The following is a 27,936-nucleotide window of genomic DNA, read 5'->3' on the forward strand; positions in this document are numbered from 1 at the left end:
GAGGGTTCTCTGGTCTTTTGTTTTTCTGTTTCCACCTGGAAGCCTGGAATCCTCAGCGAAGCCGTCAGCCTGGCAGGGACTCTAATTTCACAGGCGAAGAAGCGATTGACATGATGCTCCGCGTGTGGAACAGCCCCCGTGGAACCTGCCTCGCAGGGCTTTTGTTCCAGAAGATGGCAGCTGCCTATCCACTGAGCTGCCCTGTGAATTTTGCAGCGGGCTGTTGCCTGAGCCTGCTTGGGGCCGCTCCTCCCTCCCTCCTGACGGCTGTAAATGAACGCCCCTGGGGGTGCGAGGGGGTTGGCACCTGCAGGAGTGAGACAAGCTCAGGTGACACTTGGCAGGACCCGATGAATAATTAGCACGCCTGAGTGCTTCTCCTTACCAGCCAGAAAGACACCCGCTAGCGCCGCTGACATCAGTTTAAGAGAAACACTCAAGGATGCAGAGAATCTGTGAAAATCGACTTTGCATGTGCAAATTCTCTTCCTTAAATGGAGTGCCCAAAATTGTGAATTTTTACATATATATATATATATAAACCGCCTTGGAAAAGAACGCATTTATCTCTTCTGTTTCTCACTCTAAAAACAAGTCTAATTGCTAAGATAACTTTTTGTCGGAGAAAAAAAAATAGTTTCCCCTATTGGTGAGTTTACAGGTAAATGGGGAATGATTTGGACATGAGTCTTTGGATAGTCTCTATTTGTCTTCCTGATTCTAAGTGGCTCCGTGATCGTTTCTGAGTATTTATAGAGCCTGGGTTCATTCTGAGTCAAGGATGGGAAGCAAATGAGCAAGTGAAATGTACGCCACTCTCCTTGCTGTGTGTGAGAGATACTAAAGCTGATTCGCTCCAGCTCACGCACAGGGTTGCTCAAGGAACGAAAGTCTCTTCTTTGTCACGGGAGCGCAAACTGATTGCCACACTTACGTGGCTGTTTGCTCTTGTTTGGCATTTATCTAAGAGATCATTTTATTTTTTTGGTTTTTTGGGGGTTTTTTTGGGTCACACCCGGCGATGCACAGGGGTTACTCCTGGCTCATGCACTCAGGAATTACTCCTGGCAGTGCTCAGGGGACCATTATGGGATGCTGGGAATCAAACCCGGGTCGGCCGTAGTGCAAGGCAAATGCCCTACCCGCTGTGCTATTGCTCCAGCCCCTCTAAGAGATCATTTTGACTCTGAGAGTCGCGTCCATCTTGAGAAGTCCACCGTCGGGCAGGGCTGTCTGCGAGCGGGCGTCTTCCCCAGCCTCTGTCATTCTTCCGGCTGCCCTTTCTCACACCTCCCACTGTCGCGTGCTGTCTCTGCGGACACCGTGCTCAAGTTGGGGTGTGACAACAGACTGGCAAGGCCACACCTCGAGAAGCGTGGTGAGGTTGCTGTTTGGTCAGAGTCTCTGTGATTTTAGCGTGTTCGGCCCCTCCAGGGAAGGATGACTTTCTCATGACCTTGGGAAATATGCAGCCGCTCAGTAACACGTCCTTTCTTGTGGTCGTCTTTATCTTTTTCTGTGCATATTAGTTTTATGGAGATGCAATTCACATCATTTCCTAGGCTGTGGACGCCCTGAACCCCGCAGAGGGTCTACCCCGCGGGACCCCCAGGCTTCTGCGTCACGGGCTTAGTTTCATGACTACTGACCTTCTTGGGAATTTGCTTCTCCATTCTCTAAAATCCAGCATGGCAAAGCCTGGCAAGCTACCCGTGACGTACTTGATATGCCGAAAACAGCAACAAGAAGTTTCACAATTTGTTGTGAGACGTTACTGGTACCCGCTGGAGCAGATCGATGAACAACAGGAGGACAGTGCCACAGTGCTATTCTCAAGAAAGAAATCTATAATCTATATTCTGGTTAACCTGCCTGATGCCTCAAATGCGAACTCAGCCCCTCGCCCCTCCCCCCCCAAAAAAACGCCAATTCTGTTTGGTGCTTCCATTCTTGCATAGCCGCTCTGGTCCCCGCTGGCTCCCCACATCCTCCCAGCTCACCAGGTTTGTGCCTTTTTCAGGCGGGTCCCCCCCATCACACAGAAATCCAAACTAAGTGTGTAACTGGATGCCAGCTGCCTGGCCAGAGACAACCCACCGTTTCCTGTCGCCCCTGAGACATGGGTGGGCTCGAGCCTCATTTGTCACGTGAAGATATTGACATTTTAACTTGTCAACAAGTTGTTCGAGGGGCTGGAGTGATAGCACAGTGGGGAGGGTGTTTGCCTTGCATGCGGCCAACCCGGGTTCGATTCCCAGCATCCCATATGGTCCCCTGAGCACCGCCAGGGGTGATTTCTGAGTGCAGAGCCAGGAGTGACCCCTATGCATCGCTGGGTGTGACCCAAAAAGCAAAAAAAAAAAAAAAACCAAGTTGTTCGAGGTCACCCTCCAGCATTCTGGAGGATGGGATTGACACCTGTCGTCTTCCACGCCTCTCTCCCCTGGCACATGGAGTAAGGCACTAGGAACCACAGCTGGGTTTCCCCCAGTGTGGGCTGCCTTGAGGTGACAGTGGCAGAACTGTCACTGAATGGGACACTCACCATAATGAAGTGCTTCTCTTTTCAGTTTCCTCTTCGATCATTTTAAGTGCTAGAGAAAGGGGGGGGGGGATTGGTGCCATAGGAATCATGGCTGTCAAGGGGCAACGCCGTCATGACCAAGACTCCGGTCTCTCAGAGCTCAGTTCTCTGCCCCAGGCTGCACATCCCTTCCCAGTGTCCCCAAAAGAGGCATCAGACCCGCATCGCCCGTCTCCAAGCAAGCAGCATCTTGCATGCCGCCAACCTTGGTTCGAGCCTCAGCATTGCCTGCAGTGATTCCCGAGCACTGAGCCAGGATAGCTCCTGAGCCAGGAGCCAAGAAAAACCCGTAACACGACCACGTGTGGCCCCCCTGCTCCGCCCTGCACAAATAACCATCCCCCAAAGCCAATTTTCTTCAGCAGGCCTGACTCCGGCATCCAGAGGCAGGACATGCCTGTGCTGGTGTGTTCTGGACCTTCCCAGCCCCGGCCACGGGGGAGCTTCTAATTCAGACTGAGTCGTGTGCAGGACAGGACTGCTGGAGCCACGGATATAAAAGAGATCCTGTCTGTGCCTTGTGGAGCTTTTATTCCCCGGAACCGTGGGAGCAGCTGTCCCTGGGGATAGACTTTGCCTGCTCTGCCCTCAGAGCTAACCCTGGCCAGACAACCAGGTGACAGTTGCTACAATCGTCTTTTACTAATGGAAGCACAGGCCTCAGGAGGATAGTAAGAGGCACCAGGTGGCAGAGCAAGTTGCAGGTGGTCCCAGCCAGGTGGTCTGGCTCCCCGGCCCTACCTCTTAGCACGCACCGCCTTGATTCATATGGGTTATGGGCACAAAGGAGAGAATTTCCCACCATTTCCTGAGCTAGGGTCTTCTTAAGGGTTCTTGGTCAGTTGCATCACCCGTGGCAGGGAGATGTTGCCTCGCATCTAGACAAATGATTCTTGAGAAATTTTAAAGTGTGTCCGGCACAAGGAAGATTGCTCCAGAGTTGGAAGCCTGCCTCATGAGCTGGGGGAGAAGGCAGCTGGGATAGAGAAGGGATCACTAAGACAGTGATGGTTGGAGGGCTCGCTCGGGATGGGAGATGTGTCCTGAAAGTAGATAAAGGACCAAACGTGCTAACCTCACAATGTCTATATTGCAAACCATAATGCCCCAAAGTAGAGAGAGAGAGTATGGGGGAAGTTGTCTGAGGGAGTGTTGGAAAGAGGGGGGTATACTGGGGACATTGGTGGTGGAGAATGTGCACTAGTGAAGGGATGGGTGTTTGATCATTGTTTCATCATCATTTGATGATTGAAACTCAAACATGAAAGCTTTGTAACTGTATCTCACAGTGATTCAATCAAAAGTAAATAAAAATAAAGTGTGCTTGGATGTCAGTGGCCTTCAATCTGAACCCATGACCCCCCCCCCCACACACACACACACCCCAAGGACATGGGAAAGGTTGGGATAAAACTCAACATTTTGCCTTTTCTGGGTACCTACTCACCAGTGTCTGTTAGTGTCCCGTCTTTAGGACAGAGGGCTAGGGCCTTTGGGATTCACTCCGGACACTGGACAGTTGTTCCTGGTCAGAGGAAGGGATGACGAGGAAGAAAGGGGAAGGGAGCGCCCTGAGTCACACCACGTGTGTGTGTGCTGCAGTGGCGTTCCGGCCAGGAATCAGCTTGTTCGGTATGCTGCTCCTCGCTCTGTGCTCAGTTCTGATGCGTTTTCTTCTGACTTGCTGCCTTTCCTTTTTCCTTTTGTCCAACATAACGCTCGAGCCTGGGGAAGCTCACTCGGTTCATTATTTCCACGGTGACACTTCTGAAAGTGCTGCTCCTGGAGTGGGGGCAGGAAAGGACAGGGACGCAGGTGTGGGTGTGCGTGGGGGACCGTGTGGGAGAGCTTCTCTCCGTTAGCGGTGTTTAGTCATTTGCCTTTGGTCAGTGGGTGAGACACCCGACTACACAGTCTGAGGCCTCTGAAATGGGCCACTTTGAGCATTTTGCTTTTTTTAATGTCAGCTGGAGACCCCTTGGCCATATCTGGTTTTTGTCCATGCATTTTGGCCCTCAGAGCTTTAGAAATAATAGCATGAGCAGGCAACACAAAAAATTCAAGTTATTTCATACACACATCAAGGTTCAGAGGCTGTGATTGCATTGGACTCCTTTTCCCCCTTGACTCTACAAAATGGTATTGCTGAGAGCTCTTGTCTGCTAGATATTTTCTCTCTGCTTCAGTGGTGGGGTCAGACTCACTTTATCCTCTCACTCTCTTTGTCTAAACCCTGATGGAATTTATGATTATAATTCTGATTCTTTATATAATGGGGTGTGTGTGCGCACGTGTGTGCGTGCATCTGTGCATGTGTACACACGCACACACGTGTGTGTGAATATGTGCATGTGTGCGTGCATCTGTCTGTGCATGTGTACACGTGTGTGTGGGAGTGTGTGTGTATGTGTGTTTCAGATCCTCAAACAGACTTAAGGGAAGTATATACTTTAAAGAATACTTGATATTATAGTTGCTTGTGTTTTGATTATGGGAACAAGACATTCAAATGATAAAGGAAGGTTGCAGGTTCCTTATATGACTCAAAAGCAGGCATCAGATAAAAGCAGTTTCCAAAGAGTACATCTTGCTCTTCAGTGGGTCTTAAGAGAGAAAAAGCATTTTATCATCAGTAAGGAGAAACAACAAAGGAAAAATTCAGTACTTTATCTATAAATTGATTATAAGTATCTAGCTGGGTAGAAGAGACAGAAATTGGTGGAGATGTTGGGTCTCCATTTCAGTTATCTTTGTCGCTGTGATCATCACCACTGTGGAAACTTTCCAAGCACTGGCTTGTCCTATTTGAGAGACACAGTTGCAGGGTTAGAGGCGATCCCTCCTCCTGTGAACATCTCCAAGTTACAGGCATCTGCATCCTTTCTGGAACCACGGCTAGCATCTAAGTGAGCAGATATTGATCTTGGTCCTCAGGGCAACAAAAGGCTGCCCCTTCTGCTAAGATTCACCGAGCTTCCTTCCTCTCCACAAAATTATATATAATATATATATATATATATATATATATATATTCATTTTGAGTCACATCCGGCGATGCACAGGGTTACTCCTGGCTCTGCACTCAGGAATTACTCCTGGCTCAGGGGACCCTATTGGAGGCTGGAAATTGAACCCGGGTCAGCCGCGTATGAGGCAAATTCCCTCCCCGCTGTACTAGAGCTCCAGTTCAAAATTATATTTTCTTATTTGAGGAGGAAAGAGGTCTGAGAACAGGTGCATGTGCAATTAAGTGCTAAGTTGTGGAATCTTCTTGTCTGAGGCTTAAGTCAAAGGGAGCTCAGAGGGGTGACGTACTCTCGGAAGGCTGGAGGAGGGAAGTGACACTGGAATGAAAGAGTAGGACGAGGTTTTTAGTTTTCAGTCCATCACTGGATCCAAACAAGTCAGTAATTAAAACTCCAAAAGTCAACCTCATGAGCTAATCCTGTACATCAGCTATTGAAAGAGCCACCTGTTTATCTCTTTCTTTTCATATAGCCCAGATTAGTGAGTGAAGTTTAAGCTGGGAAGATTTTGACCAATCACCTCCGCCATGCTTTATGTGTCAAAAAACTACCATATGGTCATGGATTGGTCCAACTCTAGAAAATTCTATACGGATAAATTCGATAAGGATAAATCTTCCTTTTTTATTGTGCTCACTGCATGGGCAAAGGTTGATAAACTAATTAGCAGTGGCTGGGGTTGAAATATTGGATGCTTTTCATGTTGTGTTAAATAATTCTTTCATTGTTGCAAAACTCAGGCATCACAATTGGCATTTACTTTTCCAGCAAGGGTTTATGAGTTGGAAGGACTGGAATTGCATCTTAGAATACATTCATTAAAATAAACAAAAACAGCTGTTAGTTTATTATTGATATATGTATCAAAATCAGAATTTTAAAAATACCCTTGCATAGAACTGTGCCCAAGTTCTTAAAAATATGTAGAGTATGTCTTTCTCCATCTGGCTTGTTTCACTGAGCATAATCCACATAATTCCCTCTAAAACCATCTTTGTTGTTGCCAAGGGAAGGAGTTTATCTCTGTCTTTTATAGCTGAGTAGTGTTCCATGGTGCATATATGCTATACCTTACTTATCAAATTTTCACTTATAAAATAAGTAAAATTCCCTTATAAGTGGTAGAGAAGCAAAACAAATTGAGGAACTAAATAAATGCTTTTTTTTTTTTTGCTTTTTGGGTCACACCTAGCAATGCACAGGGGTTACTCCTGGCTCTGCACTCAGGAATCATCCCTGGTAGTGCTCAGAGGACCATATGGGATGCTGGGAATTGAACCCAGGCCGGCTGCGTGCAAGGCAAATGCCCTACCCGCTGTGCTATTGTTTTAGCTCCGAATAAATGCTTTTTAATTGTAACACCAAATTAGTGGTTGCCACAGGAAAGGAGAATAGTAGATGGGGAAATTGGATGAGAAGGTGCAATTATATGGTAAAGCATAGCATTGGACTTGGAGAGGTAAAAATTAATTCAGAAAATTCAGGCATTGATTTATAATTACACACGTATGAAACTCATTAATGTTTAATTCCATGTAGGCTCAACTTTTTTAAAGGTACTTAAAAACTTAGAGTCATCACGTGGGCAGAATACAAGAAAATGAAACAAGGACTAGACAGTTCCCGGTGGTGACAGTCCTGAGGGGAGGACTTGGGATAGAGGTGGAGGGACCCGGGTACTCACTGGTGCACATGGCGGATGTGGTGTAGCCGCACTGCCCATATCAAGCAATAATAATGGTTCTGTTGATAAAACAAAAATGCATTATTGGGGCTGGAGCAATAGCACAGCAGGTAGGGCGTTTGCCTTGCACGCGGCCGACCCGGGTTCGATTCCCAGCATCCCATATGGTCCCCTGAGCACCGCCAGGAGTAACTCTTGAGTGCAGGGCCGTGAGGTAACTCCTGTGCAGTGCCGGGTGTGACCCAAAAAGCAAAAAAAAAAATGCATTATTAAAAAACAAATGGAGGGCCCGGAGCGATAGCACAGAGGGGAGGGCTTTGCCTTGCACATGGCCGACCTGGGTTCGATTCCCAGCATCCCATATGGTCCCCTGATCATCACCAGGAATAATTCCTGAGTGCATGAGCCAGGAGTAACCTCTGTGAAATGCCAGATGTGACCCAAAAAGCAAAAAAAAAAAAAAAAAAAAAAAACCAAAACAAATGGAGGGGACTGGATAAATAGTCCCAGGAGTACCAGGGCACTTGACTGCATGCATTTGATATGGGTTCAATCCCCAGAATCCCATATGGTCCTCCAAGCACTGCCAAGGGTAATTCCTGAGTGTAGAACCAGGAGTAGACCCTGAGCATCACTGAGTATGGCCCAAAAACAAGCAAAAGGAGAAAACAAAACAAAAACCAAATGGAACATTAAACTTTTCAAAGAGCTAAAAATGTGAGTAATTAAGTATATCTTACAAGTATTTATATTTATAGGCATAGAGAAAAAGTGCATATTCGTATGCATATATGTATGTGTGTATTATGTATATATGCCAAAACATATTTAGTAATTTAAAAATCTTTACCTGGTTCTTCCCTGGTTGTGTACTTCAATATCTTATCAGCAAAATTCATTTCTGCTTTTCAACAGTTTGAGGTAGATATGACCTTCCTCTCAATCCTTAGCACAGTCATCCTTCATTACCAAACATATCGAGCTTTTTTAAGATGCCCTGTGTCCCCCACATCAGTTCACTAAAGTCACGTTCCTAGCAGAATTCTTAGTCTTGAGTCTTCACACTTGGTGAAAGTTGGAATCACTGTAGTACTGTATCACTGTAATCCCGTTACTCATCGATTTGTTTGAGCGGGCACCAGCAACATCTCCATTGTGAGACTTGTTGTTACTGTTTTTGGCATATTGAATATGCCACGGATAGCTTGCCAGGCTCTTTGTGCAGGCGGGATACTCTCGGTAGCTTGCCGTGTTCTTCAAGAGGAACAGAGGAACCGAACCCGGGTTGGCCACGTGCAAGGCAAACGCCCAAACTCGAATATTTAATTTTGGAAATGGGTGGGTCCTTCAAGCTCCTGCATGTAGGGAAAGTTAGAATCCATGAGTTACCAGACCATCCACTCCCCCTCTGAACTGTGTGGACATGGTGTTTCGGGTGAGTTTCTGAGTCCTGGACATCAAGGGAGTGTTGTCAGGTGAAGTATTTGGATAATGTCACCAAAGTAGAAATGCCTTTAAAAAAATATCGGCTGCTACATTGTTAGCCCAGAGTTCCTGGTTCGCTGCCCTTATTCATGACACTTAATTGGACACTTGATTCTCGTTAATTCTGTCGAGCAAATGGGAACTGGAATCCCGATCTCATCCCAAACCAGCGGGTCTGATCTCAGACAGACCGTTCTTGCTGCCTTTACCTACCCTGAGCCGGATTTTCAGAACTCTCTGTCTTTGTCTTCACAGGATGTGCGAGACTGGCGAAGGGCTATTTATCTTTCAAACACGTGATGGGGAGGCCATCTACCAGAAGGTCCACTCGGCTGCCTTGGCCATAGCCGAGCAGCACGAGCGTCTGCTCCAGAGCGTGAAAAACTCAATGGTATGCTTGGAATTCCTTCTCCCTGACCCTGTGTACGGCGCTGCGGAATGCAGGCTCCGGACCTCGGGGCTGAAGAACATGTGGGGCAGGATTTGAGCAGCTGGTTCACTCCTGTACCCAACCATGTATATTCCTTGCATTAAATACTATCCTGGGAAGGCCTCCAGCGGCCAATCAGCAGTGCGGTAATTATCCATCCCCGGTCTTTTGCTTGTCTACCCTGGGCCTCCATTATCATATGTGTCTCGGAAGCAGTGTGAATTCCTGCAATCAGATTGTGTGGTTTAGAAAGAACTTGGGCACTAATGAAAATCTCGAGCAGGGAGCTAACAGATTCAGCAGCTTCCCTCCTGGCTCATAGATGATCGTTTTTGTACTGTCTCGTTTGGCTAACGGATAAGGTCTCTTCCTGGGGTTTTTTTAATCCTCTTCATAAGCACTTGGATCTAGTCGCCTCAGAGAGACCCAGTATTCTAATACTTTTGTTTTGGGCGGGGGTTCAGATTCCAACAACATCTATATTTGGGAGAGCCATACGCGTTCAACTCGTTGTCGTATCCGTTTGGATGTGTTTGAATCTCTGTAGGTGCAACAGTGGGGATTGCTTGCCTATAGGCTGTATTTGAAAGGACATCAGAAGTTGTAACTACAAACACAGGCTGGAGAGAAGGTATAAAGGAGAGATGTGGGTGTCGAGAGATTGGAAGGAAAATCAAAAGCCCACACCCAAACATGGGATGGTGGGATCCAAAGAGCAGATCACTTGAGTTTTCCCAGAGAGGTCAAGCAGACGAATGCACAACACTGGGATAATACAAGTCATGTATTAAGGTTGCAAACAGATGCTTAGAACTTCACATCTGGAAGGAAATCTGTAAAGCCAGAAGGAATGGACTGACTAGGTGTGATATGATTAGGGTTGTTTTAAAAATGATGGTTTAAATATGTGGGCTGGTTGGATTTTAAAAAAGCAGGGGTGGAATTGCAGTGGGGGGGGGGCGGTGGCATGCCAATAACATCCTCTAACCCAAAGCAGTTTCAGATTACTCCCAAGTGACTTATGTCAGTTCTCTGGGATTCAGCACAGGGTCAGCCAAACTGCCTGAAAGGGCCAGAGAGTCAGTACTCTCCGCATGGGTGGCTAGCGTGGTCTCAACTGCAGCTGCAGTGCTAATGCTACATCAGATTGCAAAAGCAGCCACAGGGATAATAGCCACACATGTGTCTATGTTCCCAAAAATGTTACTAATAGACAGTAAAATTCAAATTTCATGTATTTTTCCACATGTCACAAAATACTTTTCTTTGGGTATTTTCCTCAGTCACTTGAAAAAAGTCTTTTGTTTTGTTTGTGCTCACACCCAGCAGTGCTCAGGAATTATTTCTAGCACGTTTCTTAGCAATCTCTTCCGGCAGTACCCAGGGGGGCTGTGTGGGTTCTGGGTATCAAACCCAGGCACCTGTATGCAAAACATATGCATGAGTCCTTTGAGCTATCTCCCGTTCCCCAAAAATATTCCTTTAGAATGACTGCAGTCTCGGTACCCAATTTTTCTTGTTATAACAATTCTGACTGTTGCTAATAGACAGATGGATGGATGGATGGATGGATGGATGGATGGATGGATGCATGCATGCATGGATGGATGGATGAATAGATGGATGGATGGATGGATGGATGGATGGATGGATGGATGGATGGATGGATGGATGGATGGATGGGTGGCTAGTTGGCTGGATGGCTGGCTGGATGTATAGATGAATGGGTGGGTGGCTGGATGAATGGGTGTGTGGGTTATGGATGAAGGATGGATGGATGATGGATGGGTGGGTGGATTATGGATGATGGATGGTTGGTAGGTGGGAATGGATGATGGGTGGATGATGGGTGGATGGATTGATGAGAGGATGATAAGTAGATAGTACTTAGCTGTAAGGTAGAACTCAAGAGCCTTTGAACTTCAGGGCAGTATATCATTGCATTGAAGTTGTGAAGCTGTTGCACTAGATGCCATTAACCATCCAAAGAAGTTTTCCCAAGATTCCTCGTTGATAAAGCCATCAATTAGCATAAATTATTGTCTGCTTCAAAGGCAGGTTTGCTTGCACATGTTTTCCCATTTACAGCCTCCCCATTACTTCCGCTAAGAATCAATCACGAATCTGAGTGATTCATTCAGATCATCCCTTTGCAAACTTAACTGGAAAATGATGTTGTCTGCTCTTAGTTTGCTGTATGCTTAACGAGGCCTATAAAATGAATGTGATTTTAAAACAACAACATCCTGTTTCAGATGGAAATGAGTAAGCATCAAAGTGGCTCTGAGTCTCAAGGAAGTTAAACAGGGATCATGAATCATTTCAAGTCAGCAGACTTGAATCAACTCTTCAGCGGAGGAGGAAAGAAATTCCAGGCTAAGGTGGAACCAAAGCACTCCAGATTTGATTCTTCCTGGGCTTTAGTCCGAGTTCTAGGCCATCGGGAGTCAATCCACACAGACCTGGGAAACCAGGCTATTCCTAGCTGGCCTGTCTGAGAGGATGAAGATGGCGAAGTCAGCCTCTGCTCTGAGCCTTCTCAGACTCGGAAGTTCTAACCCACATTTTACTGCCTCTACCCCCCCCACCCCCGCCATTTGGGAAAGGCTCCGGGCATTTTCAGACTTTGGCGAGGGAGCAGCCTAGTCTGAAATTATAACCTCGAATGCACTGCCTTGGTATCAGACTTCCAAGCTACATCCCAGAGATTCAGAAGAGGATACTGGCGGGTCAGACAATAACCCTAATCAGGATGGTTGGCCGGATAATGGTTCTCCAAGGAGGCCCGCATCCTGACCCCTGGAACCCAGCAGTGTTCCTTTATGTTGCCTGCGGGAGTTGGTGATGTGATTGATTGAGGGATGCTGAGATGAAGGTCAGCCTGGATTGCCCCGGTGGGCACAGGGTGATCACCCCTAGGGGTCCTTACAACAAGAAGGATGCAGGGCGGGCTGCGGGTGGTTAGCATCAGAGGAAGGATTGATGATGAAGAGTGGGGGGTCCACGGGAGCGAGTGAGAGTGTGACCCTGGGGGGGCATACAGCCTCGAAGTACCGCCAGTGGTCACTCCTGTGCCCACATTCAGAAACAGCCAACTGAGCCCCACCAGCCATGCCCTCCCCCCCTCAAAGCAAAGCGAGGGCTGGATCAAGAGTACAGTGGTCAGGATGTTTGCCATCACACGGCCAGCCCAGAACCACATACAGTTCCTCAGTCACCACCAGGAGTCATCCCTGAGCACAGAGTCAAGAGTAATTCTTGAGCACTGCTGGATGTGACCCCTGAATCCGAACCACAACCAAACAGACGAAACAAAAATGAGATTTTTTTAAAAAGAGAAGTTAGAAAGGCAGAGTATGCTAGAGGACCCACGTGAGCTTTGGGCTCGAAGCCTTGATTTCATCATTCACGACTGGGAAATTTGTTCTCCCTTATGGCCCCCAAGAGCACCAGAAATCCAGAAACGATGTCGCCCAAGAAAATAACCCCTGCTTCCTGGTGCTTCCAGAGTTGTAAGAAGACTTGTTTGTGGCGATTGAAGCTACAACCATGGTAAGAAATGAATATGGCAACAGTATCAATAATAACAAAGATGAAAGGGGCCTCATAATCAGCTGGATTAAAAAAAACTCTGGAGGGCAAGATAGTAACACCGATGTAAATATTTTTAAAAGTATGAAGGGTCTTGAGTACAGCGACCCTATTCCTGACGTTCAATTTAGAAACACAGTTAAAGTTAGCAGTTTGGACAAACATGTGTACAAGGAGATTTAGTGGCAAAAATATCCCCATTTCCCAAAATAGGTCTACTGAATTGGTGTTGTCCCGGGCCCAGAAATATCCTTCAGCTAGGAGTGTGCTTCTGATCTTTGGGAGACAATTTTAGAGTATTTTCCGTGCACTTTCAAACCGTTATAACAACCCTGCAATAATAAACCCAAGACTGTGAACCTAGAGCTTGCATGGGCCCACTAGCACACCCTTGCTTCTCTCGGTCTCTGACTCAAGACATATATTTTTTTTTCATATTGCATGAGATCGACATGCTGCTAGAATAAAAATCCCCAATGGCTTGGCCAGTATTTGATAATAAAGAGCTCACACATAAAACTTCTGTATCTGGATCAACTTGCGGGTAGCAAAGGCCAGCACCCCTGTCTCCCCTCTTGCCCCCCCCACGATGGGGCAGCATGCAGACGTGCCCAGGAAGGGCTGCATCACCGGCTAGAATAGGGGTCTTCGTGCCCTCAGTTCCTCCCCTCTCTCTGGTCAAGTGGGCCTTCGCAGGCATTTTTTCCCCCTATCTTTTTAATTCTGATTTTTCATTTGAGTCACCATAAGATCACTGGGTCATGGTATCACTGTCATCCAGTTGTTCATCGATTTGCTCGAGCGGGCATCAGTAACGTCTCCATTGTGAGACTTGTTGTTACTGTTTTTGGCATATCCAATATGCCACGGGGAGCTTGCCAGGCTCTGCCGTGCGGGCACCATAAGATACATAGTTACAAACATGTTCATGATAGGGCTTCAGTCATACAGTGATCCAGCACCCATCTCTCCCTCAGTGTCCGTTTTCCACCACCAGTGACCCCCAGTTTCCCTCCTGCCACCCCCCTCCCTCAGCCTGGCTGTATGGCAGGCATTTTCCTCTCCCTCTTCCTCTCTCTCCCCCTCTCTCTCTCCCTCTCCCTCTTTCTCCCCCTCTCTCTCCCTCTCTTTCCCTTCCCCTCTCTCCTTCTCTCTCTCTCCCTTTCCCTCTTTCTCCCCCTCTCTCTCCCTTCCTCTCTCTCCTTCTCTCCCTCTCTCTCTCCCTCTCCCTCTTTCTCCCCCTCTTTCTCCCACGTTCCCTTCCCCTCTCCTCTCTCTCTCCCTTTCCCTCTTTCTCCCCCTCTCTCTCCCTTCCTCTCTCTCCTTCTCTCCCTCTCTCTCTCCCTCTCCCTCTTTCTCCCCCTCTTTCTCCCTCGTTCCCTTCCCCTCTCCTCTCTCTCTCCCTTTCCCTCTTTCTCCCCCTCTCTCCCTCTCTTTCCCTTCCCCTCTCTCCTTCTCTCCCTCTCTCTCCCTCTCTCTCCCTCTCTCTCCCCCTCTCTCTCTCCCTCTCTCTCTCCCTCTCCCTCTTTCTCCCCCTCTCTCCCTCTCTTTCCCTTTCCCTCTCTCCTTCTCTCCCTCTCTCTCTCCTTCTCCCTCTCTCTCCCTCTCTCTCCCTTCTCATCTCTCCTACTCTCCCTCTCTCCTTCTCTCCCTCTTCCTCCCTCCCCTCTCTCTGTCTGTAACACAGACCCTGAGAGGTTATCATGTTGGTTCCTTTACCTACATTTAGCACGCAGTTCCCATCCCAAGTAAGTGATCAACTTTTCCAACTCTCCTTGTCACAACGGTCCCTTCTCTATCACAGTTGCTTCTCCCCAGCTCTTGAGGCAGGCTTCCAGCCGTGGGCTCCTCCTCCTCGTTCTCGGGCACCTGTGGCCTGCTCTGTAGTTAGCTGCCGTCCTGGCCGTGGGACCACATGGTCAGCTTCTGTTGTGCGCCAGGAGCCAGGAGCCATCAGGCCTCACAGCAGCTGTGAGACTCACAGTTGTTTCGGGTCCGTCTTTGGGCCGAGTGGGGCGTGCGGCGCCAGTGTTTCACGAGGCCGTCCCAGACGTGTCTCCAGGTAAGACAGGGAAGGGTCAACTTGCAGGTGGTTCTCCGTGGACCTTGTTCCCTGTGGCTGCGGGATCCACGGCTTCTGCTGGGCTACGGTCAGGCTGCCGCCCCCATCTGTAGGAGGGGGACACTCCATTTCCTGGAGAGACTGTCCAGGGGGTGACGCACTCCCCTAGGTCAACATCATTTGACCCTGAGCACTGTAGAAGTCCAGCCCTGACCCCTCTGGGAGTGACCCCCGAGGGCAGAGCTGAGAATAGGCCCCTTAGCCTGGCCCACACTTACCCATAGCCAAAAGGTATTTTCCCAGCCGCCCCCTCATTCAGGGGAAGGGGACGCTCGGGGCAGGAGCCCTCCCGGGTAGGCCATGGAAGCCGCGGGCTTCATGGCTCGGTGTCTGTCCCCGTGCCCGTGCGCCCTTCTGGATTAGTGCTTGGTGCTTCGCACTTGTGTTCTAAGTAGGTTTTCTGCTTGGTGGGGTTTGGCTAATAACAAAGTTACTTCACTTACTGACCACCTGCCCCCGCCCAGCTCGTCAGTGCCACCGCCATTCATCAAGACTTGGAAAGCGTCTGGCGCGTCCCTCTCCTCCAATCACTCATTCATTCTCATTCATGTGTTCATCCAAAGATACCCCCGAGCCCCTCCCCTCTCTGGGAGGTCGCTGACAGGCCAGGCGGTGCCCAGCGGGCTGGACTCCCAGCCCCAGGAGTGCACATGTCCAGATCTCGGCGGAGGAGGACACGGCTGTTCAGGTGGCTGGGACCCTCCTTGTGGGCACGAGACTCATTTCTTCTCGACTCCTCCCGTCTGATTTCTACACCTCCCTGAAGGGTTTTGCAAGAGCGTATGTCCCAGCTAAGAACTGACTTGATGGTTTCCCATGAAGGAAACCCCCTTCAGGGCCTTTCAGGAATCGGGGAAACAATCAGTGTCAGAAGCAGTGAGGTGTCCTAGGTAGTTTTGGTCCCTGTGCACCATCATCAGAAAAAGTTCTCTGCGTCTGACCTTCCTAGTTCAGTGGGTCGTGACTCTTCTAAAGAAGGGCTCGCAGCGCGGGGGAGAGAGGGGTCACTGTGGGCAGAGATGGGGCAGCGGGGCTGGATGTCTCCCACCCCCAGCTGCCTGCTCAGAGTAAAACTGCGGGCAGCATGGCAGAGGCCCGGGACCCCCCTGGGTCTGGAGCTTTTGCAGAGTGGAGTTGAGTGTCTCAGACAAAGATTGGAATGGGTCGGGGGGTGGGGTGGGGGCAGCGCCAAGTGGTCCCTTGGACCACCCTGGGCCTGTCACTTTTTAAAATTTTCCTCTGGGTAAACGTCACTGTGATGGCAGCCGGCACCACCCCCCCCAATCTCCGGAGCCCTGATTGCACCCGTGTTTTCGTGGCATCTGATCTGAGCTCTTCTGCACCCCCTCGGTTGCACTGTGTTTTCAAAAGGAGAGGCTGACTTCTCAGCTTGGCTTGGCAAATGGCATTTACTAATGGATTTATAGATTCCAGAGTGAATTTTCCTGCTGTTCCAGAGATCAAAGTCATCTGTATTCAACCTGACTCAAAAATAATAAGGTACAGGTTTGTTGTGTGTTTGTTTGTTTTTAATTGAATCACTGTGAGATGCTGTTACAAAAAACGTTCATGTTTGAGTTTCAGTCATACAATGGTCGACAACCCATCCCACCACCAGGGCACATTCCCCACCACCAGTGTCCCCCAGTGTCCTCCCCATTCTAACCCTCCCCCTGCCTCTATGGCAGACAATTTCCCCCATGCTCTCTCTCTCCTTTTATTGTTTAACCTTCCTGTCCCCCGCAGGATCAGAGCTATGTACCTTAGCATTCAAGTTACTGCCCTTTCTATACCCGTGGGCCGGTTGGTGCCCAGAGATAAAAATTATCAAATGGCAAAGACAGAGTGAGAGAGAAAAGACCCGGGGACATTGGTGGTGGAGGATGTGCACTGGTGGAGGAATGGGTGTTCGATCATTGTGTGACTGAAACTTAAACATGAAAGGTTTGTAGCTGTATCTCCTGGTGATTCAATTAAAAAAAAAGTTAATTTAAAAAAATTAAAATGCCCGGTGGATAGGCTGGAGCAAAGAGGGCATTTGCCTTGCACACGGCCAACCTGGGTTCGATCCTCAGCATCTCATATGGTTCCCCGAGCACCCTCCTCCCCCAAAGAGTAACCCCTGAGCATCACCAGGTGGGACCCGAAAAAAGAAAAATCAATGCACGGTGAAGTAATAGGATGGGGAGGGAAATGTTCTAGTGCTAACAGTGGGGTCGTGCCCAGTGGCAGATCATCCTTTGGGAGGTAATGCATGACCTGGGTTTTGGGGGGGAATAAGAGTGAGCCCCCAGCTGCTGTGGTCCTGCCGATGGACCATGACTGACACTTAATGTATCTGAGCTGCCAGGTACTCGCCCTCAGGTGCTCCCTGTGACTACCTGGCTCGGGGGCTCCACTTGATCGCTGTGGGGTTTGAAGTGTGGCCACACGATCAGATGTGCCGGAGCCGAGGTTTTTGGTGCAGCGGGGCCTGCTCGCTCCGGGGCCACAGGGGCCCCAAGAGGCTTTGCTGCTCTGCTGAAATCGAACCGACGGAATGAAGTCACCAAAGCAGTTCTCATGGATTCTTTGGAAAGGAAGAGGCTGAGTGGGATTAGCCTCTGCTCAGGACGAGAGCTTGAAAGTCAGACTTCAGACAGGAGGGAGATGAAAGTCAGGCTTTCTCCACGGCTCTGCCCCGTGTGCCCGTATACGGGCAGGAAAATGGCATTTTCCGGGCACATTCTTTCCCGTCTCTGGTAAGAGTGTGTCTGACAGAGGACGGTGGTGCCTTTGGAAACCTCCTGCCCGGCCTTTCCCTGATTCTCCTGCCTGGTCATTCCCTGCCTCTCCTCTGTGTCCACTCCCTTCCCAGCCTGCAACCCTCCAAGTGGCTCCACGGCTGGGGATTCTAACGCGCTGTCACTTTGTTTATAAGCTGCTGGAAGCTAGTGGATCTGCATGGTTGGAGCTGGTGGCTCTGTCGGAGACAGGGCAGTGCCTTGCCAGCCTGAGGGGGGCAAGGTGGGCGGTCAGGGCATGCCATGACCCCAGCAGGTTCCCCCACCTGGTTGCAGAGCCTCCCCTTCTGCTGGGTGAGAGCCGAGGGGCTCTAGTGAAATGGTGTCATGGTGGCCTTGAGCCTTAGCGTCCCGAGCTGACCTCTGAGATGGGGACTCAGAGCAGACGCTTCAAGCTTCCAGAAAGGAGGAAGTAGGCCCCGGGTGTCTGTCACAGTGGGGGTGGCACATGTCCCCTTACAGGTTTGTCACTGTCACTGTCATCCCGTTGTTCATCAATTTGCTCGAGTGGGCACCAGTAACGTCTCCATTGTGAGACTTGTTGTTACTGTTTTTGGCATATCGATTACGCCATGGGGAGCTTGCCAGGCTCTGCCGTGCGGGCGCAATACTCTCAGTAGCTTGCTGGGCATTCCAAGAGGGGCGGAGGAATCAAACCCGGGTTCACCACGTGCAAGGCAAACGCCCTTATCGGCTGTGCTATGGCTCCAGCCCTACAGGTCTGTAGAATGGAGAAAATAGGAGTCGGAGGGATCCATTTACGAACATGACAGAGAAAGAGAGAAATGGAAGCCAGAGCAGCAGATTCCTTCCCGAAGCAGAGCTGGCCCCGGGCCCGCTTCCACGCTCAGCTCCTGCTCTGAGACACACACGGTCCCCGAGGCTCTCGATATCCACGGCCAGGTCGGGTGAGGATTTCCTCGGAGAGAAGCGTGACTCGTTAGCAGAAGCAAAGGGAGCAGTGCTTTTGTTTTATGCCTGTGGCAGGGAATTCAGATGGTTCTGTTAGCATGGATGCAAATCACTTCATGCCCCGTGAAAAGAACCATGGCATGGCGTCTGGCACTGCGCTACTGGCACCGCGCTGGGAGAGTTGGCCCGGACGGCTGGCGGCACCGCGGAGATGCAAGCAACAGTGGAGGCATTGTTTTCACTAGAGTTCTTTACGCTGGCTCGCATTCTCTCCTCTCTCTCTCTCTCCCTCTCTCTCTCTCCCTCTCTCTCTCCCTCTCTCTCTCCCTCTCTCTCCCTCTCTCTCTCCCTCTCTCTCTCCCTCTCTCTCTCTCCCTCTCTCTCTCCCTCTCTCTCTCTCCCTCTCTCTCCCTCTCTCTCTCCCTCTCTCTCCCCCTCTCTCTCCCTCTCTCTCTCCCTCTCTCTCTCCCCCTCTCTCTCGCTCTCTCTCTCTCCCTCTCTCTCTCCCTCTCTCCCTCTCTCCCTCTCTCTCTGTCTCTCTCTCTCCCTCTCTCTCCCTCTCCCTCTCTCTCCCTCTCTCTCTCCCTCTATCCCTCCCCCTCTCTCTCCCTCTCTCTCTCTCCCTCTCTCTCTCCCTCTCTCCCTCTCTCCCTCTCTCTCTGTCTCTCTCTCCCTCTCTCTCCCTCTCCCTCTCTCTCTCCCTCTCTCTCTCCCTCTATCCCTCTCTCTCCCTCTCTCTCCCTCTCTCTCTCCCTCTATCCCTCTCTCTCCCTCTCTCCCTCTCTCCCTCTCTCTCTCCCTCTCTCTCTCTCTCCCTCTCTCTCTCCGTCTCTCCCTCTCTCTCTCCCTCTCTCCCTCCCTTTCTCTCTCTCTCCCTCTCTCTCCCTCTCTCTTTCTCCCTCTCTCCCTCTTTCTCTCTCCCTCTCCCCCCCCCTCTCTGCCCTACCCACCCCTCTCATCTCTCTTTCTCAATAACCTTCAAGAACTTTCTGCTCATACTTTCATACTTCCACCTCACTGACACTTCAGTAAGAGTCTCTGCTACCTTGGCGACAGTTTGCTGACAGGAATTAGGAATACTCATCACTTTTCCTGCAACTGTCAAAACGAGGGAAAGAATTTGGAGAAAGTGAGAATCAGCCTGTGGGTGACTCCGGCCCACAAGCCGTGGGAGCCAGAGTGAGGCCCCAGAGACGTGTGTGAGGGTGTCATAGCACAGCGCTGGGGGACCACGTGTTTGCAGCTGGTTCCTCTGCCCAGAACAGACAGCTGGGGACAGGGGTCCCAGTGCTTCCCTGGTCCTCTAGGAGGGGAACACTCCGTGGTCTTCCAGCCCTGCCTTTGGTCCAGCTACTGTGCTCTGGGAGTCAATTTAACTACCTGCGATCAATAAGAAGCAGATTGGAGCTTACCTTTGTGGACAGCATGTCCAGGGCTTGCTAGGACAAATACATAGGACAGGGATGTGGAACTTGGTTCCAGACAGGGGCAGGGCTCCCATAAGTCCAGGCTGACCTCTTTCTCAGCTGTGTCTGAGAAGCAAGGCCCCTCACTACTGAGTCTTTGCTTCTCTCGGAAGGAGAAGTATCAGGGCCGGAGCAATAGTACAGCAGGAAGAGCTTTTGCCTTGCCCGCGGCTTACCTGGGTTCAATCCCCAACATCCCATAGGGTTCCCCGAGCACCGCCAGGAGTAATTCTTGAGTGCAGAGCCCGGAGTAACCCCTGAGCGTCATTGAGTGTGACCCAAAAAGAAAAATAAAAGGAGAAGCGTCGTAGCACATACCTTTCCAAGTAAGACCAGTGATGTCTATACTTAGTGCTTCCCCCCAGCTGGATATAAAAGTCGCCTGAGCTGCTATTGTTGCTGATTTGTAGGAAGAGGGAATCCAATTAGCAGGGGATGGGGATTCTAGAACCTTGTCGGTCACTGAATGATCCAGCTGAGATTCCCTTCTTCCAGCACGTGGACTCGGCGCCTCCTTTATGCGAGGGTTCAGGTCAGGGGCTCGCTCTGTCTTCCAGCACATGCAAGGAATGTTCTCGGCTGCAGGAAGGGCAGCTCTGCCCGGAAGGGGGTCTCTTCTCTGTAGAAGAAGGTGCTGTGGTGGGGCTGGAGCGATAGCACAGCGGGTAGGGCGTTTGCCTCACACGTGGCCGACCTGGGTTCGATTCCCAACATCCCATACGGTCCACTGAGCACTGCCAGGAGTAATTCCTGAGTGCAGAGCCAGGAGTGACCTCTGTGCAACGCCAGTTGTGACCCAAAAAAGCAAAAAAAAAAAAAAAAAAAGATGGAATGGTGGGGGCGGAGAAGACCAGCAGAAGGTCTCATTGATTCAGAGTCCTGAAGACAAAGGCATTTGGCTTTACTCACATCCCAGCTGTGAGGACGCTCCCAGGCTCTCAGATAACGCCCAGAACATAGGCATGCATGGAGCGTGTGAGTGAGTGAGGGAGGGAGGGAGGGAGGGCAGCAACGGGGTGGGGGGCGGGGAGCAGAACTCGTGGGAAGGCGGAAGGGGAAAGTAGGGCGGAGCCGCTTAAGATCCATCCTGCAACAGGAAGCTGACTTGGTGGTTCTGTCCCTGGGAGGGTTGGTTGGGTCGGGCGGGAGCACCTCCGCCGGCCTGTGGGCTGAGTCTGCACGCGGGCTTGCTCTCCAGTCCCACAACTCTCCTTGCAGAGAGAGCTGGGCTTCAGGGCCCTGGCTCACCTGTTTTTTTTTTTTTACAACATCAGCAACTTTATTGAAAAGTGGGGGCGGGCCCCATCCCCGCCCCTGCTCCGTAGCACTGTCGCCGGCTCTCGGGGTCCGATGGTCCGATGGTCTGAGCTCCCTGCGGACAGAAGGCGGGCCCGTTGAGCGGGGTCGGGGATCAGGGGGTTGCGCTGCTGGGCGGGGACGGAGGATGGGGGAGGGGATCACGCCGGGCGCTGTTGGGGCCTGGGTGTCACCTCCCCACACCAAAAGTGGGCGGTGAGCTAAAGCCCCCGTGCTCTGGGCGCCGAGTCTCACCTGTGGCCATGGGCAAGGCCGTGTTTGTTGTTGTTGTTGTTGTTGTTTTAATATAAATGCGTGCACGTGTTCAATGGGACCCACCGCTACAAAAGTGTGATCCCAGAGAGGATGGTTCTCTGTGCCTGTTTCTCCTTCTTCTTGTCTCCATCTCTTCTTTGCAACCCCGGAACCCTGGTAGGAAGCACAGACACACTGACCTGACCTTGTTTCCCACCCGCGTCCTCTTCAGAAATCTGCATCTGCCTCCTCCCAGAACGGGGAGGAAGGTTCCTCGAATCAATACGATACTCGAATGGTGACACTTGAGTGGCAGGCCTGCGTGCCAGGGGACAGAGAGGCACAGAGAGCATCTTCCATGGTCAGGACCGGACCAGGGTCAGCCGCAGGCAGGGTAAGACGGGATACGGGACTAAGGTCCATGGATTGAAGCCGCCGGGGACCCAGGCACGCCTCGCCCTTCTCGGCACACCAGCCTGCCGGGCATGACTGGGGTCTCTGGCCGGGAACGCTGGGGGTGTGTAGGGTGCCGTGAGCTCTGGGTCCCCTTCACCGCTCCCAGGGACCCTGGGGGTCGGATGCTCATGAGAACAGAGGCTCAGACGAACAGACATACACAGAGTGTACATGGGAGTCGTTGCTGAGCTTACAGAATTGTCATCAAGTGACAAATTCTACTAACCGCCCCCTGCGCGCGCGCGCGCACACACACACACACACACACACACACACACACACACACACACACACACACACACACCCTCAGCTTTCCATTCAGCAGTGAATATCAAATGGGGCAGCTGGAAGCCCTGAGTTTAGGGGGGATTTGGCAGCTGGGCCCCTGCGCTCGAGGGGGGCGTCCCCTCCTCTTCTCTATGGTGTGGGGCTTTCACACCGCAAGCAAGGAACCCGTGTGTTCCCTAGAGAGAGTACGTGGCCCGCAGAGCCACTGAGGGCGCACCTGGGGCAGGACCCTGTGCCAGCCGGGCCATTACTCTTTCCCTCCAGGAGCTGCGGGAGACCGCAGGCGCTCCTGAACATTCGTGTATGACATTTGTCTTTGGGAATCTCCCATCATTTTTTTTTCCTGCTAATAATAAACAAACTTGTATAATATTCATCCATACTGTTCCGTTTATAACCCGTCAGTGTGCTTGAACTGAAGACATTTCATGTGTAGGGTCACTTTTTTAAAGAGTTGTTTTTTTTTAAATCAAATAGGCCTTTCCGGGGTACGTGGCATTTTATAGGCAATGGTATCGGGCCCATTTCATGGTGGGGGGAGACTGAGGCTGTTTTGTTGTTTTGGTTTTTTTTTTATATAGATGCATGTGTGTTCACAGTAAGTGGAGAGTCGTGGCTCGGTGTTAATCAAAAGGGAGACACTTGTGGACTAGGAGCACTTATAGGGGAAGAAGAGCGTCTGGGACTGGGCCGGCAAGGAAGAGAAGGGGATAGGGAGGGAAGGGGAACAGGAGGCTCTGGGGCACAGCGCCCCCCACTGGACAGCAGTGTCCCACAGGTGCCTGGACTCAGCTGGAGCGTCTGCTGGAAACTGAGTCCCTAACAGCCCCCCCCCACACACACACCCCAAGTGTTCTCGGCCAGAGACCCCCCAGTCATGCCTAGCAGGCCAGGGTGAGGCGTGCCTGGGTCCCCGGCAGCTTAAATACGTGGACGTTAGTCCCATATCCCGCCTTGCCCTGCCTGCGGCTGACCCCGGTCCGGTCCTGACCACGGAAGATGCTCTCTGTGCCCCTCTGTCCCCTGGCACGCAGGCCTGACACTTAGGGTCACAATTCGCTTTTTTTTTTTAACACTGAAACTTGCTTTTTTATTGATGACTCCTTTGAGGGCATATATTTATGCTAGTATCCACAGTCCAACCCTATTCCTTCCAAAGCATATATAGTATTACTGTTTCATTTTAGGGATGAATTGGTTTATTTAACCTACTGCCTATTGAGGGACACTTTGGTTGGATCCAGATTCTTTTTTTTTATTATTTTTATATTTTAATGAATCACCATGAGATACAGTGACAGAGTGACAAAATTTCATGATTGCATTTCAGCCGAACAATGTTCGAGTCCCCATCCCTCCCTCAGGGCCCATTCTCCACCACCAATGTTCCCAGTATCCCTCCCACCACCCCCACCCCCACCCCCTTCACACCCCCTGTCTCTGTGGCAGGCACATTCCCTCTTACTCTCTCTCTCTCCTCTGGGGTGTTATGGCTTGCAATACAGGTACTAAGCGGCCTTCATGTCTGGTCCATAGTCTACTTTCAGCACACATCTCCCATCCCAAGACAACTCGCATTTTGTATTGATGCAACGAACCTGCTTCGTCAAGCAGAAAGAACCCCAAAGAGTGTAGCCAGTGTAGTTGTCTCAATAAATGAGTCCCAGAACCAAACCATCCACGCTGTTTGCTAGAACTTCTCCGAGCTGTGTGATAAACCTCAGACACAGATTTGTCACCGGTGGGAAATGGGTAAGAGGCAGTGGGAACACAGGATGGATTCACGTGTCTTTTTTCTTTTTTTTCCCTTTTTCCTTTTCTCCAGTAGTGCCTGTGGAGACCAGCACTCTTTCTTCAGGGAGACATTTGCTCTGGATTTTACAGCCATAAACCTGCCATATTAAGATTCAGTTCAAAACATATTTACTATTCATGAGAAACTCAGAGTCCTTTTCTCTTTTTTTCGGTTAGAGGTTTGAAATGGTGTTGGGGCTTCCGTGAGAATTCTTTCCTAATCTACTTTTAACTTCCCCCACTTTTCATTCTAGTGGGAGTCATTTGGAGAAGCTGGAAGGAGGGGGTCGGGCGGAGGGCAGGGGAGGCAGAGAGTCTTGGGCAGATGCTTCCACTTTCCAAGCCTGTTCTTGGAGGGAAACATCCTCACCTCAACATTCAGTCAGGGGGGCTGAAGCAATAGCACAGCGGGGAGGGCATTTGCCTTGCACACGGCTGACCCAGGTTCGATTCCCAGCATCCCATAGGGTCCCCCGAGCGCCGCCAGGAGTCATTCCTAAGTACAGAGCCAGGGGGAACCCCTGTGCATCGCTGGGTGTGACCCAAAAAGAAAAATAAATAAATAAATAAATGAAGTCACTGTCAACATTATGGGGCCGTTGACTGAAGCCATTGTCTAAGCATATTTATTTACTCAACCATCTGTGTGGCTTTTTTATTGTCACTAGACATTTTCCTTGAGGCTGTCTTCAAGATAGAAACAGTCTAATATCAAATATTTAGGGTTTTTTTTTTAACTGAATTTCCTTGTTCAGCAGCACTCAATTAACAGTATTTTGATGGCTCCAAGGCTGAGTGTAAAATCTGCTAACATTTTGGGGGGACCTGTGATGAGTCTTTTCTTTTTCTCCTGTTGGTTTCACATCAGCTGGGGAATGTGCCGAGCGTGTCATGAGACTTTAGGGAGGCACCTGTCACACAACGTGTGAACACCCAGTCGTCGTGCTTGTGAACAGGAAGAGGGTCCCCAGGATGAGTCCTGTGTGTTCTTAGAATCCCCTTAGAAATAGGAACTTCTTTTTCTAGCTTATTCCTGGTTCAAGGGGGTTCACCAGCTAACCAGACAGGTACGTGCGATTGTCAGATTCCGTCTCCCCGCCCCTCACGACTCAATCCCCTGTTTGGGCTCTTATCCCCTCGGAGAAATTTTTCCCCCCAGAATGACTGGTCCAAAGGGGAGACATCAACTTAGATTTCAGTTCTCCAAGAGTGACCAGGCAATCGGGCCACCCCAGGTGGGGAAAGGTGCGATCCACCACCTTTTCCCCCTGGAAGCTCGGGGGCTGCCATCTTCCAGAGGCCAGTGGACAGACAGGTTTGGGCCCGCAGTGAGGAGATGTCTCACGGGATGGGGGTCAGTCCGGCCCTTTCCTCCCAAGCCCAGGCGAGACCCCGAGTCACTGCCCACAAACGGCCAGAGGTCACGGCTCACCTAGCTCCCCATCGTCTTGTTTCGTTTAGTTCTGTATCATAGCCACTGCCTCTGCCAGGTTTGACCTTTGGAGGACGGCTTTATGAAGGGGTAATTCCCATGTCATACCATGCCCCCTTTAAATGTGCAGTTCGGTGCTTTTGATATCTTCACGGAGTTGTGAGACCATCTCACATGTAACTGTAGAACTTGCTCATTGTCCCCAAAGAGGCCCATCTCCTCTGGTCACTGATTCTCTGTCTCTCTGTCTCTGTCTCTCTCTGTCTGTCTCTCTCCCTCTCTGTCTCTCTGTCTCTGTCTCTCTCTGTCTGTCTCTCTCCCTCTCTGTCTCTCTGTCTCTGTCTGTCTCTGTCTACCTCTCTCTCTGTCTCTGTCTCTCTGTCTCTATCCCTGTCTCTGTCTCTCTCTTGTCTGTCTGACTTTCTCCCTCTCTCCCTCTCTGTCTCTCTCTCTGTCTCTGTCTACCTCTCTCTCAGTCTCTGTCTGTCTGTCTGTCTGTCTCTCTCTCTCTCTCTCTCTCTCACTCTCGTTTATTTGGAACATACCCAGTGGTGCTCAGGACTAGAAACCATATGGAATGCCAGGATCGGGGCCAGGTGGGTTGTGTGTAAGGCAAACACCCTCCCCGTTGTACTATTTCTCTGGACTCCCTGATTTACTTCCTGTCTCTCCTGGGATTTGTCATTCTGGACATGTAGCAGAAATCTTACAAGACCTGGAGGGATTGATTGTTTGTTTTTTGGAGTGGGTATAAGCTACCCCTAGATCTTGTGGGTGCTCAGGAGTGACCCCTGGTGGTGTTTTGTTGGGGGATGGAACCAGGGTTGGCTGTTCCCAAACAAGCTCCTTACTCTGGACTATCTCTCTAGCACCAGGTCTGAAGAAAGACCTGCTTTCTTTACAACTTAACTTTGTTAGCAAATTTCTTTCCCTTGATGTCTTGGGGTGCCTTTAGATGCCTGTGTCAGGATGCTGTTCTGTTTCCCTTGCCAGTGAGATTCTTTGGGTTCATCTGCTTCATCCAATGGGAAGTCCCAGGGAAAGGGAGGGCTGGAGGTGGGGACACAGGGAGGTCCCTTGTCAGAGTCCCCGTGAAGCCCCATTGGAACGTGGATTCCACAAGTACATTCATGCATGGATGGAGTGAGTACTCAAGCCCCGGGGTGCCATCAGAATTAGATATTCTGTGCACGCCTGCTGAAGAGAGTTTGAGTGTTTCAACACAGAAGGCAGCAGTCTGACTTTCTCCAGCCTTTGCTCTTTTCCCTGGAGAATCTGGAGGCAGGAAGGCTAAGTGAAGCAATCCCTGAGTGGAGCTGAATTCCCTGCCCGACCCTTAGTTGCTGGCAAAAAAACATAGATTTAGACTCTTGATCACTGACATTTTTCTCCTTTTTCCCTTCCAGTTTTTAAGTTTTATTTCATTTTATTTTATTTTTTGCTTTTTGGGTCACACCCGGCAATGTACAGGGGCTCCTCCTGGCTCTGCACTCAGGAATTACTCCTGGCATGCTTGGGGAACCCTGTGGGATGCTGGGAATCAAACCCTGGTTGGCCGAGTGCAAGGCAAACGCCCTACTTGCTGTGCTATCACTCTAGCCCCCAAGTTTTAATTTGGCCTCATGATTTACTCTTAGGAACAGGGGATTTCAGGCTCCCGGTCTTCCACCCCTGGAGTACCAGTGTTCAAGCTCCGTGACCGGAAACAATAACACAGAAGATTCAGTTACCCCCAACCAGCCCAGTAAAGCCTCAGACAATGACTTTACTAAGATAACATTGTGAGGTATCAGAATGATCACAAGCAAATGGTTTTTGATCTATACTTTGATAATTCTATTTTGCTTTGTGTTGTAGCAAGCAATACAAAGTAAAAGTTTTTGTGCCTGCTGGGGAGGGGCAGGCTTGGGCGGGGGGGTAGGAAATGGAGGCTAGGGGTGGAGGACAGGTCACACTGGTGATGGAATTGGTGTTGGAACATTGAATGGGATTGAATCAACTGTATTAATGAACAACTTGGTGAATCGTGGTGTGATGAAAACAATTTGTTGATGCCTCATTCTCAATGCAGGGTATTCTTCCAAAAAGTTGAGGAGAACTAGAGAATGGAGCCTTGTAATATTCTCTGTGAACATAGCCTTGGCATCATTGCTGCTTTGTTCCTGAGTAAACTTTCTAAAAATAGTTAAATCCTGCTGGGTGGCATAAATAGAGTCACAGTCAGGCAGTGAACGATTTGAAGTGAGAGTTACTTCCCAAGCGTCTCCTTTATGGTCAGTTTTTATTATATATTAAATATCACGATCATGAAATCCCGTTAATCATCGATTTC

General features: G+C 50.1%; 1 protein-coding gene and 2 non-coding genes across 3 annotated transcripts in view; 1 reads left to right on the forward strand and 2 right to left on the reverse strand.

The window, feature by feature from the left end:
• The window catches only part of DOK5 (docking protein 5), a 135,099-nt gene that overhangs the window by 94,975 nt on the left and 12,188 nt on the right, over nucleotides 1-27,936 (forward strand). Inside the window, exon 6 of the mRNA XM_055139756.1 lies at nucleotides 9,035-9,170. Coding sequence (XP_054995731.1) covers nucleotides 9,035-9,170 — 136 coding nt within the window. The remainder of the gene's footprint in view (nucleotides 1-9,034; nucleotides 9,171-27,936) is intronic.
• LOC129405458 (small nucleolar RNA ACA64) lies at nucleotides 21,551-21,669 on the reverse strand. The gene has a single exon (XR_008630598.1). It is a non-coding gene; the product is annotated as a small nucleolar RNA ACA64 (small nucleolar RNA).
• Nucleotides 25,035-25,137, reverse strand: LOC129405452 (small nucleolar RNA U13). The gene has a single exon (XR_008630592.1). It is a non-coding gene; the product is annotated as a small nucleolar RNA U13 (small nucleolar RNA).

Source organism: Sorex araneus, chromosome 5 (assembly GCF_027595985.1).
Source record: "Sorex araneus isolate mSorAra2 chromosome 5, mSorAra2.pri, whole genome shotgun sequence".
Lineage (NCBI taxonomy): Eukaryota > Metazoa > Chordata > Mammalia > Eulipotyphla > Soricidae > Sorex > Sorex araneus.